The sequence below is a fragment of the Agrilus planipennis genome, unplaced genomic scaffold (assembly GCF_000699045.2).
Source record: "Agrilus planipennis isolate EAB-ADULT unplaced genomic scaffold, Apla_2.0 scaffold5, whole genome shotgun sequence".
NCBI lineage: Eukaryota > Metazoa > Arthropoda > Insecta > Coleoptera > Buprestidae > Agrilus > Agrilus planipennis.
In genome coordinates this window covers 1,134,621-1,148,403 of record NW_020442468.1, presented here as the reverse complement: position 1 = coordinate 1,148,403, position 13,783 = coordinate 1,134,621, and the positions used below count along the sequence as shown (strand labels likewise).

The 13,783-nt window shown below is 32.4% G+C and overlaps 2 protein-coding genes across 2 annotated transcripts; one reads left to right on the top strand and one right to left on the bottom strand.

The window, feature by feature from the left end:
- Positions 1-95: 95 nt before the first annotated feature.
- LOC108736370 (toll-like receptor 3) lies at positions 96-4,986 on the bottom strand. The gene is made up of 2 exons (XM_018468771.2): positions 4,665-4,986; positions 96-2,969 (listed from the first exon to the last, which is right to left on the bottom strand). Exon 2 carries the CDS (start codon positions 2,935-2,937, stop codon positions 394-396), a length of 2,544 nt encoding a protein of 847 aa, XP_018324273.1. The 5' UTR covers positions 2,938-2,969; positions 4,665-4,986; the 3' UTR covers positions 96-393.
- Positions 4,987-7,048: 2,062 nt separating this feature from the next.
- On the top strand, positions 7,049-9,912 carry LOC108736755 (H/ACA ribonucleoprotein complex non-core subunit NAF1-like; the record flags this gene model as incomplete). Its single annotated transcript, XM_025981324.1, has 4 exons — positions 7,049-7,206; positions 7,368-7,582; positions 7,650-7,893; positions 8,117-9,912. Coding segments are annotated over 4 exons (1,917 nt in total), but the record flags the coding sequence as incomplete, so codon positions are not given.
- Between the last annotated feature and the right edge of the window lie 3,871 nt (positions 9,913-13,783).

The following is a 13,783-nucleotide window of genomic DNA, read 5'->3' as shown; positions in this document are numbered from 1 at the left end:
ATTGTTAGTCGAAAAGTTGTATTTATTTAAAATTTCCTTGAGCACTGCAACATGTGTTTAGGTATAAAAATATGTACATATCCAGATATCAAAATCGACAAGTAAGTAAATTTTTCGATTTCCTATCGAAAATTATTACAAAACAGCTTTAATTACCTACTTAAAATGTAAATTGTTACAATAAATTTGGTATTTAAGTACATCGTTTAATTTTATGTCGAAGTACAGCACATCAACAAATTTCATCATCACATCATCCTTTAAATCGTTTAAAAGGATAACAGGGCTGTATTTAGACAAAGCCTCTGAAGTTAATTCCTCAATCATTTAACAAATGGCGTTTCTGACAGATAAAACATATTGACTTCCTTGGTTCCAATGGATGTTTCATTTTCACTTTGGGGGTGCAAGAATTTGTCTTAATTTCTCCCAAAATATGTCTTGCTTTCTAAGATCAGAATCCCATTGCAAATATATTCTGGTTTTCATTAAGTACTTCAACGTTGACGACAGTTTGGAAGACGTGATCTCTCCCAGTTTGACCAAAATTATCGAGTCATCGGTACAAACGTCGTAGCTTTCTTTCTCTAAAAGTTTGTAGTGTTCAGCTATTTGGACTTCCCACCTGCACCAATGGGATCTGACATAGGAATCTGATATAATCAACAACGTTTTTCTACTTTTCGCAACATTCTCAAGCACCTCACTTGTAATTATTGCACCCACTTGAAAATCTCGCTCGTAGACACACAACTTGTAGTAGGGTTCATGATTTTCCAACATTGTTACCAATTTCACCACAAATTCTCTGTCTTCATTACTATAGGAAACAAAAGCGTCATAATGAAAGGATTGCTGTTCGTCACATTTTTGTTTTGGTAGAAGTCTTTTGCGTTTTGCCAATCTCAATGAAATAACGAACAAAAAATATTTTATTTGCCATCTGTACAAGTACGTAATACATGTAATAACGGTAATAATAATCGCGATCACAATCAACGGAATGAAGGAAAAATTTTGAATCAGTTGATCACATTTCGCCATCTTGTTCCTAATCACTTTTAAATAATCTACATTGATAGATGTTGTATTGCCACTTGAGAAAACACAGTTTGGATACAGTTCAGTGTTATTAAGAACCGATAAGTTTATATGAAATTCCATCCACTTGATTAGGGGTTGGAGACTGTAACAATCACAGTTGAAAGGGTTCCCTTTCAAGTCTATTTGCGTTAAATTAGAAAGATCGTTCAGCATCGCCTCGGTCATATAAGACATCCTGTTGTGTCCGGCATGAACCACTTGAAGGGAAGAACTATTTTCAAAAAGTCTTTGTTCCCACGATACCAAAAAGTTATCAGTTAAGTCGATGCTTTTCAATTTTGATAATGGGAAAAACACGTCACTACTTAACGTGGTCAAGTGGTTTCTTTCAAGGCCTAAATGGTGTAAATGTTTCAAATGAGAAAAAATTGGAATTTTATCACTCAAATCGGAAATCATGCATCCTCCCAAGAGAAGTACTTCCAAGGAATCGAGTCCGTAAAACAAGTCGGCAGTGAGTGGCGTGTTTGTGGGGAAGGGGTTGTTTTCCAAATTTAAAATTTTAAGTTTCCTAAGAGGTTGGAATGAATAAGGTTGAATGTGAAACACTGTAGCATTTTTTAGTCCCATAATTTCTAAATTGTCAAGTCCAACAAAACTTTCGTTTAGAATTGAATTGATTCTATTGTAGGAGAGGTTCAGAAGTTTAAGGGCTTTCATCTTGGAAAATCTTCGTCGTCCGAGTGAAAAATACGAAGGAAAGTAACTATCTCCAGAGTTCGTAGAAAGGTCCAAGTAAGTAAGAGATTCCAGTAGCACACCATCTGGAATACAGGATAATTTATTTCCACTTAACAACAAAGTTTTTAAATTCGACATTCCAGCAAAACCATCCGCTGTAATATTCAAAATTACATCTTCTCTCAGATCTAAATATTCCAATTTATCGTTCGAAGGGAATGTGGTGTCTGAAATAATTTCAAACTGGTTTTTCGACATACACAAATGGGTTATATTCGATTTTGCCAGTACTTTTAGCATTGCTTTAGGAGGTGATTTTCTAAATCCATTTCCATAAAGATTTAACATTTTCAATGGCACGTTATTGTCTATACTCGTTTCAAGTAAATTCGTAACAGTAGACGCCTCAAAATTGTTCTCTCCCAATCGCAAAACTTGTAGTTTGCGAAGAGGCAGCAAAGCTTTTGAACTAATGTTTTCAATTTGGCACAACACTAAATTTAATTCTTCTATTACACTTGAAGCCATTGATGAAAACGCGTGTTCGTCTATATTCACAAATTCGTTTTCACTTAAACTCACTTTAATTAAATTGGGAACAAACTGGACTTGAAGGGATTGCGTAATATCTACAACATTGGTGAAGCCGTTTTTCATTAGATACAGTTCCTTGAGATTAATCAATCCCTTAAATGTTTCTTTTTCCAGGACTTTCAAATTGGTATTGTACGATATACTCATCTTGATGAGTTTGGTCATGTTGAAGAAGGTACCAGGTTGTATACGCCATAGGTGAAAATTTCCTTCAATCTCCAAACTTTCTAAATGAGTTACAGATTGTAAATCTCCCGCGAGTATTTCAGAAATCCTTGTCGTTTTAACTCTCAACAAGGTGGTATCGATTTTAAAGGACCTCGGAAATCGATAGCACGAATCACTCCCGTAACATACAGTCCACTTTTTGGGTATTTTTCGACAAACGCATTCACTTTCTGAGTCGTATCCCAAAAATTCCAAAGCAGGAATATCGGTGTCACTAGGTTGAACTTTTGTCGTGGGCCAAGCAGGTGGGCAAAAGAGGTCTTCTGTAAATACGTATGACGTACTAAAAATGACAAAAAATAGATGGCTAGTAGTAAAAACTTTTGTCATTTCTTAGTTGTCTCCTCATGTCCAGAACGAATCTGAAAACAGATCAGTTGTTTTAGGACTACATACGTAATTAATTTTATGGATACATATAATTATAAGAATTCTTCTATAAATAGTAATCACAATTTAGAGTTTCCAAACCAATTTTTGATTTACACTGTAATTTTAGAAGTGATTATGCAGCAAAAAATGTCTTCACAACACCTGCCAAATAATATACATAGCGAAAGTTGAAGTTTTAACTTTCTCATTAGTACTTGTATACTGCGATATTATCTTTAGTCACGAGAGAGAAAAATAATTGTAGCTGCTTAATTACTATCTAAGTTCATCTTAATTATATATTTATTTTATAAAATGCGCAAAAAGTACCCTTGAAACGCAATTAATGTAACACATAAAAAATATCTAAAAGTACGGACGAATGACTGTGGACAAATCTCAATAAAATGATGATGTTAACGTTTACTTTATTTAGTACTTCTACTATAGGTACTACTTACTAGGTACAAAGAACTTTGGTATTAATAAATTATGACAGTATTGCCTTTAAAGGTATCATTATATTTGATAAAAAATAATTAATTAATTGAGTTATTTGTATTATTATTGAGACTAGATTTATTGATGAACGTGTAGATTTTATTTTCCAAATAACTCAAGGCGCTTTGAGTGACGTAAAAGTGATAATGTAAAACCGCAAGTCATACAACTCAAAACGTCTTCCAGTTCCTAAGTACCTAAGAAGGAAATGTGACTCAGGCTGCATGCTTAGGTGTTTCCACCTCTACTGCGTATCCTATTTTTTAATATCCCTCGTCAGGGAAGTGAAATTTTCTTTAACTTGACAATCATATTCACCGAGAAATAAATCGCCATGGATCTCTACTTGGACACATCATCATGCATCATGCTCAGTATCATCATCATAGCGTTCCCAGCCCTCTACTTCTTCCTATCTTGAGCCAATCTTCGCATTTCTCCAAAACTCGAGAAATTATTTGCAAACGGTAATCTACTGTAAATCTACTCTAACCCTCTTAACTCCACTTTGTGTTTCTAATATGTCTCTAACCCTTCATGTCTGAGAAGGTGTTCTACCAACCTATCTCGCTTATTTCTTATTGATTTCCATAACGCCCTTTGTTCTCCGACTCTTTCTAGTATGTACTATATCATTTCTAACCGTGGTATTTTTAAGATTTTTCTATAGCACACATCCCAGGGGCTTCCAGCCTTATCTTCTTCCTAACACCCACCCTCGACTCAGGCCCCTACAGAGCTGTGCTCCAGACATATACCTTTAATAAATTTGGAATTTACAAATTATAAGTGATTCCTTTTTGTTAAAAACTACCCGAGCCTGCGGCATTTTTTGTTCTATATTTTTTCAATCCTGAGTTATCAAAAATCAACGTACTCTTTTGCATTATCAAGTGAAAACTGTCTACGCATAATTTTGAATCAAGCAATGCGCCTCTTGGATTATGTGAACGGGAATGATTGATTTATCGCTTTCGCGGATTAAGTTAAGATTTAGCAAGCACATGGATCAGAACTTCCAATGCATCGACCTTGGCTCATCAAGGCACCCTAATAGCTTACGCCCTGGAAGGAATTTAATGTCTGCTTTTCTTTAGAAATAGAAAAAGCACATTGTGACAAAGAAAATAATTTGAAATAGTCGGGGGATTAAAAAAGGGAATGAAATGCATGTATGCGCTTACCTTTCGTTGACTTTTCATGTAGAAATCGGCCTATGAATTTTATCCAATTGAAAACCGTTTTATCTAAAAGTTACACGTACTCACATAAACTGTCTACGCAAAACCATTTACACTACTCCACTTCTTAATAACGTGCCGAAATAAATTTCAAAGTAACAAGCAAATACTTTTCCAACATTATTTACATGTCCGCGTTACCTTTTGTTGACGCTCGCTCTTTTAGAACAATAGGCAGAAGTTTATCTTTTGTAGTTGAAGGTAGAAGCACCAGCTCAGAAGCAGTAATAGTTGCCTTAACTCTATACCTGTCACACATAATAAGCAAACAAAGAATTGTATTTCGTGTGCTGAATACGAAATGATGACATTTATAAATGTGTGGATCAAATATACAAACATTACGTTATTGTTGGCATATAAAATCAGCATCAATAAATGTAGCCACAGTAGGTAGCTAACTATCTACATTCCTACCACGTTAGAAAGGACATAATAATGACTTTAAAATTGCTATTTTTTAACGATAAATATAAATATAGAGCATGAGAAATGGATTCCTGTTCGTGAAAATGGCACCAAGAACTAAAAAACGTCTTTATACAACTTAAATTTTCGGAATCTACAGTTTAAACGAAAAATTTACATCCACATCCAGCTACGGAAATGGAAGGACCTCTGAAGAAGCATGCTACTCATGCTAGCGAAACGTTAAAAAGGAACTCTAATTGACAACGGCCTTTAGGTCCGAATCAGGACAGCATCAGTTGACCACCTGACCGCAAAAACTTTACCAGTTTGTTTAAACAAAGGAATTGTTATGAGAGCAAGAAAATTAAATTTAAACTGCAACTTGTCTTAAAGTTTATTATAGCAATTTCTTTTTGAATGTTCTATATCATTTAAGAGAGAATTAAATACATACACTATACAAAATTAAAAAGTTATCAAATTAAGAATTAATTCGCAACAAACTCAAATAAAATGGTCTCTGACATGTTTTGATATTGTACTGATGTAAATAACAAGTAATTGAACTTTTCTATTTTAAGTTTCTTTTTTGAATGCCGTTTTGTTTGTAATTGTGACAAAAATTTCCTAACGTCCCTTGTATTTAAACTCATTTTTGTGTTCAGGCAACACATCATACAGAGAAGTGTGCTGCATTGTCGAACTTTACACCAATAAAAACAAATTGTAATTAAGTATTAAATGATAATTGGAAATGGAATTTATTGAGAATATTAGGTATTAATGTACTTTAGTCGCAAAGAACAAACAGAGTAATCATTAAAAATACGCCGTCATTCCATTAATTCAAGGTTGTCAACGCCCATTGCCACTTTTTTGCAGGACTGTTTAGATCGTCTTGTAGTATTTCTCGCTAGAGATGCGAAGTAATTCTGATTTTAGTGGATATACTTAACAAATATTTTACTTTTAATTTTATTAAAGTAAAAATACATTGCTTTAAAGTATACGATTACTCAAAAAATCAAAATTCCACTAGAAATCGAATACTATGTAGCTTTGAAAACATCAAACACATCTCTAGATGACGTCTAAAAATACCAGAGGAATGAAATTACAAATGGCGATTTTTAAGGCGTATCAAACATGTGCTTAATTAAACTGTATTCTCCAACACAAATAAGCTTTAAATTAGATGCATGAGTGATATAATTTAATATAAGTAAATTGAATTTTATTAGTGTTAATAATTATTTGCAGTGTCAGTGTCTGTGATAATGGAAAATCTAGTCGATAAGGCTACGAACAATTTAGCACAAAAATGCACCTCAAATCCAATGTGTAGTGATAATAATTTAGAATTTGATGTAAGTGACGGTAGTGCATCCAATATGAAAGGAGATAATAACTCGAATACAGAAGATAAATTCAAAATAGAAGAAGTTGTAGCCAGTTCTTTAAACTCTTTTGAAGCATTTAGTTGTAGCAGTAAAGCAAATTTTGATGTAAAAGAGGAATTAAAATCTCATCAAAGTTTAAATATAATCAGTGAAGCATCCTTTGCTAACAGCCAAAACTCAGAAAAACGAGAGGAAAGTTTGACAATAAGCATAACCTCAAACCAACATAATGCAATAAATAATACCATAAACAACAACAAGAACTGCGAATATTCAAATACTGGACAATTAAGTGGCAACTTATTACCTACATCAGAAAAATCAACAGTAAACATGTCAGCTTTACTAAATTTATCTGTCTATAAGAGCGATTCAGAAGAGACTGATAATGATTCGAATAATTCAGAAAGAGAGAGTGAAAGCCAGGATATGATACCAAACTTAAATAAAAAGATACCAATGAATGAGAACCATGTTTCAAATAATAAACAAACATCAGCTTCATAATGTAATTATGTAATCTTCTCAGAAAGCAGCTCTGAGGACAGTAGCTCAGACAGTGAGTTGATAAATAAACCAGAGTGTGAAGAAACTGATGTGATACAGAACAGTGCCTGTTATCGTAAAATCAAAGAGTCTACAAGTGACTCTGAGACCAGCTCATCTGAAGAGAGGTAAAATTTATTTCATTCTTCTACATTATAATATTATGTTTATTTATTTACTTCAAAACCAGGGCATTTAATTATCACATATTTTACTTTATGTATGTAAGTTTATTTTACTTACTTTATGTGGTAAGTTGATTTACAATGGCATCTATTATCAATTTTAGTGAAAACGAGGAAGATGAACAAGAAGTTGAAGAAGCCTTAGTGAATACCACAAACACCAATACAGCTCATAAGAAGACAGAACTTCCACGTGTAAAAGGAGAATTAACTCTTGATGATTTACCCCCAGTTCCTGATTTGTCATCTTTAAAAATTGATGTCAAAGAAGAAGACTGCATTCAAATGGGAACAATTACCAGTATCGTTGACAAATTGGGTAAATTTCCACTGTTTTACCATAAAAATTTTTGTTATTATCTTTAAGACTGAATATTTTCTTAAAGTAATGGTTCAGTCATTGCCTGAGACACCAGCATATGATGTGGACACTTTACTCTTTTTGGAAAAGGGTAAACGTCCTTTGGGTCACGTCTATGATGTTATTGGTCCTGTGTCATCTCCTATGTATGCAATTCGTTTCAATTCTCGTCAAGAAATTGATACCAGAGGTATCACAAAGGAGCTTGCTGTATATTCGGCCCCTAAAACCGAACACACACAATACGTGTTTCTCAAAGAATTACTAAGGCATGAATTTCTCTTACTTAAAATTATTATTGTTTTAATTTTTGTTTTTTAATAGGTTCTAATGACAAAATTCAAAATTTGGATACTTTTTTGTTTTTGGAACAAGAATCTCATTAAGTTTAGAATCTTATTTTTTTTCTATAAAGTTATGTTGAAGTTTAGTATAAAATTGCAATGACTAGTGTGTTTTATTTATTTAAAAGAGCGTTCTATCTTATCTCAGGATCAAAGGATCAGACGCCTCTTGGCAAGGTGATAACGAAGTACCTCCAGAGTTTGTCGATTTTTCTGATGATGAAGAAGAGTTCAGTGTTACTAACTGCACTAACGACGAATACGAAATGTACATGAATAAAAGGAAACGAAACAGTCTTGAGCGTCACCAGATCTTCGAGATGGAAATGAATCAACGTAACAAATTGGACAGTGCTTATCACAAGTTAAAAGACTCTTGCGAACCCAAATATAAAAAGAACACAAACTCAAACACTCATGCTAACCGTACCTTTAATCCATTCGCAGGAAACACCACATACACACAACCCACAACGAATTTCGTGAGACCCAGTCAACCCCCAGCCGCCTTTGGGATATTACCCCAACCTCAGTGGTCTTTCGTTCCCACAATACCACCTCCCTCTCCAGGATTCGGGATGCAACCCCTCTTTCAGAATCACTTCTGTCAACCTTTTCCCACGTTCGCGAGTCAAGTGTTGGCTTTCCCACCTATGAATGTGCCGCCGCCATGCTCTGTGCCTCCGCCGGTTCCACCTACTTTACCACCCATGAACATTCCGCCTCCTATTGCCCAATCTGTGGCCTCGGCTCCCCCAACGGTTATGCCAATAAATCCACTGCCACCGGGTACCATGCCATTCCCCCATCAAGGCATCATTAAAAACGGGCACAATTTACAACAAACTGATCGAACAAGCAATACTCACAGGAGGCATGGTAATGGTTCCAGAAACCACTCTAACTCTTTGGGAAAAACGCAGTCCTCTGCTTCGATGTCTCAACAACAGCAAACAAACGTTCCTTTACCTAAATCGCAAACATATGGCCGTCAGTCCACAAAAGCAGCACCTCCAGTACCCTGTCGCCCCCCAATGCAAAGCCTTCCTCCTTCATTACGTAACGGTCCTCTTCCAATGGTAACAAATTATGGTATGCAACCGGTTTATAGGCCTTTTGCAAATTGTATGCAAACTCCCGCCCCAATTCCTCCTGGAAATATGAATTTCCGGCCCAATGGAAACGGTACCTCTATCCCCAAGACCCAGGGAACGGGACAGGTATGTCCCATGCCTTACCCACCGTGTTTAGGGCTTCCAAAGTTCACGACCCCACCTCCAAACGTCAGCTCAAATGGCAACCGAGCGATTCCACCCTCCGGCCCGCATTTTAGTGGCGGTGTGGCCACATTTGGTCACGTACCTCCACCCCCGTGTACCCAAAATGGAAGGTCGCGACAGAACTTAGGCTCCCAAAACGGTTGTGGTTTTTATAGAAAGCAATTCTAGTTATTTCACAGATTTATTAGTTGAGTTGTAATTTGGAAGTGGTTTTTTGGAGGTTTTCCTCTATATGTATATGTCGGCTTTTTTATAACAGTGGAGCAGGTAACTTCCAATAAGAAGATTATTAGAGAGCAGTTTCCTTTTAGAACCAATACGTTAATAAGAAACAAAAAATTAACAAAAAAAAAACATTCCATCTATTTATTCGTGTGGTAGATATGGGAAGTTTTTAGTGTTGCCCCTATAAAACATTATAGCGAATGTACTTTTCGTATTTAAAACATGAAATTTTCTTCTCTAAGAGATTATACTAAACTAATGCTAATTTTCCATTAAGAGAATAATAATTTCACTTTTATAAATGCTGCAGATTTTTTCGTGATAACAAGCATGCCTTATGTGTTCCAAAAGGGTTAACGTTCTCAAATGTCTTATTGATTACTTAACAACCCTTCGCGACCAATTCTGCCCTTACAAATTTTTAATATCTGATTTTTATTGNTAATAATTTCACTTTTATAAATGCTGCAGATTTTTTCGTGATAACAAGCATGCCTTATGTGTTCCAAAAGGGTTAACGTTCTCAAATGTCTTATTGATTACTTAACAACCCTTCGCGACCAATTCTGCCCTTACAAATTTTTAATATCTGATTTTTATTGTAAAATACGTATAATTAATTAATTTAAGTAATAACCAGGGAAGTGTATTTATTATTACTCTTTGGTGTTTTAGTGTTTTCACTTTTATTTGTAATTTTAATATTCAATAGCTGACATGAGCTATTCGGAGTATTTTGGATTAAAAGATGTCTTAAATATTTTTTTTATTTTTATTAGTTTAATTTTTGACCATGGTAATGGGAATTGAGTTATCAAACTGCTAGTGTTCTTTTTTACATAGAACATTTTTTAAAAACGAGCAATGTGATATTTTTTATTTTACTTTTCTGCATATTCTGAAGCACAGACCAATTTCTTTATTGTTTATTGTTATCTGCTCCACTTTATATGCATTGGCAGAAATTGTACATAATTTCCAGCAGTAATGTGTGGTATTTTCTTATCCATAAAAAAGTAATTAGCTGCTTTAACCATGGAAAGGTCCGTAACAAATAATATCGCAAGAAAATAAAAGCCCATTAAAGGGTCTGGTTAAAACTTATTATCTTACAATTAGTAGAATTTTCTTAATTATTATTAGATCGTCACTTAATATGTAAACAAAACAAAGAAAGATTAAAAAAAAAAGTAACAGAACTTAGTGTCTTGCTCTCGTTTTCAAATGGCAAAAGTGTATTTAGAAATGTATAATTAACTTTTAACAAATTTTTGTATTTTCTTCTACATTTTAATAAAATAATCTAAATTTATTTGGTGCATAAGCAATCTATGAAAATAAATATGATTTTATAACACAACACTGTTAATGTGTGATTTTTTTTTTATTTTATTTTGTATATTTCTTCAACGTGAGCATTTTTACTGTGCATCCAATACATTTTATACTATTTCTGATAGAGAATTAATGCCTACAGTTAAAAATGCGGACAAATGTGTTAGTTTTATGTGAAAAAATTGTGATGAGCGTATAAGTAGAATAGAGTAATAATAGTAACGGAGATAGATGCTTCTTAATCACAAATAGCAATTGATTAAGAAGAAAAGTAATGTACTCTTTTTTTTCGTAGCATATAGCAACAATTCAATGAATTTTTAATCTTCTGTCCAAAGATTGAGGAATTTGTAAGTTACTTCGTAGACATCTGAAGTCTAAAATTTATTTGTACGTTTTCAAAAAGCATTGTATTTTTGAAAATATCCGTGTTTTTAAATTGCATACGAAGGAAGAGAAATGTAGTTTTAGTTATAAAACCGTAGTAAAAAATTGACGAGCATCATTCGTTGGCACAAGAATGAAAAAACAGTTGTGATTTTGAATTATCTCAAATGAAAATGAAAATTTTCTACCCTTATACCAACGAATGATGCTCGTCAATTTTTTCACAACGGTTTTATAACTAAAACTTATTATGTTCCTGTATAAGACGAATATTGCATTGTTTTTTTGTGGTATTATACATCTATAGTTTACATCATCTATATCGTCTTTTTAATTTCTTTAAACACCTAAATGAAATTAATTGACACTGCATTATGTATACGTATACAAAGTACGTATTAGGTCATCTTTTGGTAAAAAGTAACTACAAATCGCAGGATTTACCTAATAATTTTATGAAGGCTTCAAATTTTGAATAATTAAAATCAACATTAATAATTTCGACAGAGAGAATTAAACCACAGAAATTATTTATTAATATACCAGAAAAACTTTGATNAATAGAGTTAAAATATTTCAACAGAAAATATGTTTTCGTATAACAGTGAACGATAAAGACACGACCTTATACTTGTAGATAAGTTTTTTTTCTATCCTCGGTCAATCGAAAGTCAGTTTAAACAGGAAATGTTACAGTATGAGTACAACAGTCGTGTATTTTATTGTGTTTACGAATGAATAAATCGTTGTTAGTATATCATAATGTTAAAAAAAGGATTAACATAAAATCGTGGTTTTGCTTATTTGTGTAACTGTTGAAGGACCTTACCTTCCAACTGCGCTGTGGTACAGATAATTTTGCAACCCCAGAATCCTGAATTTTATTGTAAACTATCACACCTAAGGAATCGTACCTACATGAAACTTCATTAATTAAAGGTAAGTTCCCTAATTCGTAATTAATGTAATTACTGACCAACGTGAACTTCTTTAAAATAATTTATATGGACGTACGCAACTCTTTTTTTAAATGTATAAAACATAAAACTATAATAAATAGTGAATGGTGTGTCCCATCCTTAGCTCTTGTAATGAAAAGCTGGGTATACGTCAGCGAATATATGCATTAATTATGATAAGCAAGTTCAGTCTGGTTTTTGATTTTTCATTTAATGTTGTAGAACTGCAAATTAATAAATATTATCTTGCTTTATGTAGCTTTATACGAAATTGGGATGTATATACCTTTCATTTTTTAAATTTTATTATTCAATTTATTCGTATATACAATTTAAAAGTTGTAATTGAACTTCCTTAAATTAAATTTATTTTATGTAGTGGCAGTGTGGCAATACTTCATTTGAATTAAAAAATGTTTTATTATCTTATGACAAAATTAGGAATAAATGGGAAATTAGAAACATCTAACTAATGCCAAAAATCAAAATGCTTTACTTTTTTGTAGGAGACGTTTGTTTTTGAGAATATAGATTATCGTGCTTAGTTTTTTACACTTTTTAGCATGTAGGTACTATTAGAGCGCTCTTTATTTACCATATTATTTTTATTAAAACAGTAAACGATTTGTTCTTGTCATTAATTGTTATAAACTGATTTAAATTTAATAATTTGTAGTGAAAACTGCATCTCTAATCTTTTATTTTCTTCATTTGTACTTTTGGTGTTATTATAGTAAAAACATCTATTTCATTAGCATAAAATAAGTAATTACCGTAATAACGTTATTTGTTATTCTTAAAAAGTTTTTCTAACTATTGATGATTATTAGTTGCAATGGAATTTATTTAGTAATTAAATCGTAAGTCGCTTATTTCAATTGCATCTTCGTTTTAGTATTATAGTAAAATATGCCAAGTAAAATAATAATTTTATTTTCCTGTGTAATTAACTTATAATTAGACTAAAATTACCTCACCAGTTATAGTTATTTTTTTTCTGTATACGTATGTTTAATGATTATTTGTTAATAATTTATCCTGGAATTTGAAATTTTTGATACCTAATTTTTACTGTAACATACGTATAATGAATTAATTCAAGTAATAACCAGGGAAGTGTATTTAAATTAACATTTTTTAAAAACTAGCAATGTGATAATATTTTTTATTTTACTTTTCTACATATTCTGAAGCACAGACCAATTTCTTTATTGTTTATTGTTATTTGCTCCACTTTATATACATTAGCAGAAATTGTACATAATTTTGAGCAGTAGTGTGTAATATTTTCTAATCCATAAAAAAGTAATTAGCTGATTTAACCACGGAAAGGTTCACAACAAATTATATCCCAAGAAAATAAAAACCCATTAATGGATCTAATTAAAACTTATTATCTTACAATTAGTAGAATCTTCTTAATTATTATTGGATCGTCACTTAATACGTAAACAAAACAAAGAAATATTAAAAAAAAGTAACAGAATTTAGTGTGTTGCTCTCATTTTCAAATGGAAAAAATGTATTTAGAAATGTATAATTAACTTTTAACAAATTTTTGTATTTTCTTCTACATTTTAATAAAATAATCTAAATTTATTTGGTACATAAGCAATCTATGAAAATAAT

What these genes read in the sequence shown, in the direction of transcription:
- LOC108736370 (XM_018468771.2), bottom strand. Translation starts at nt 2,937, where the DNA reads ATGACAAAAGTTTTTACTACTAGCCATCTATTTTTTGTCATTTTTAGT.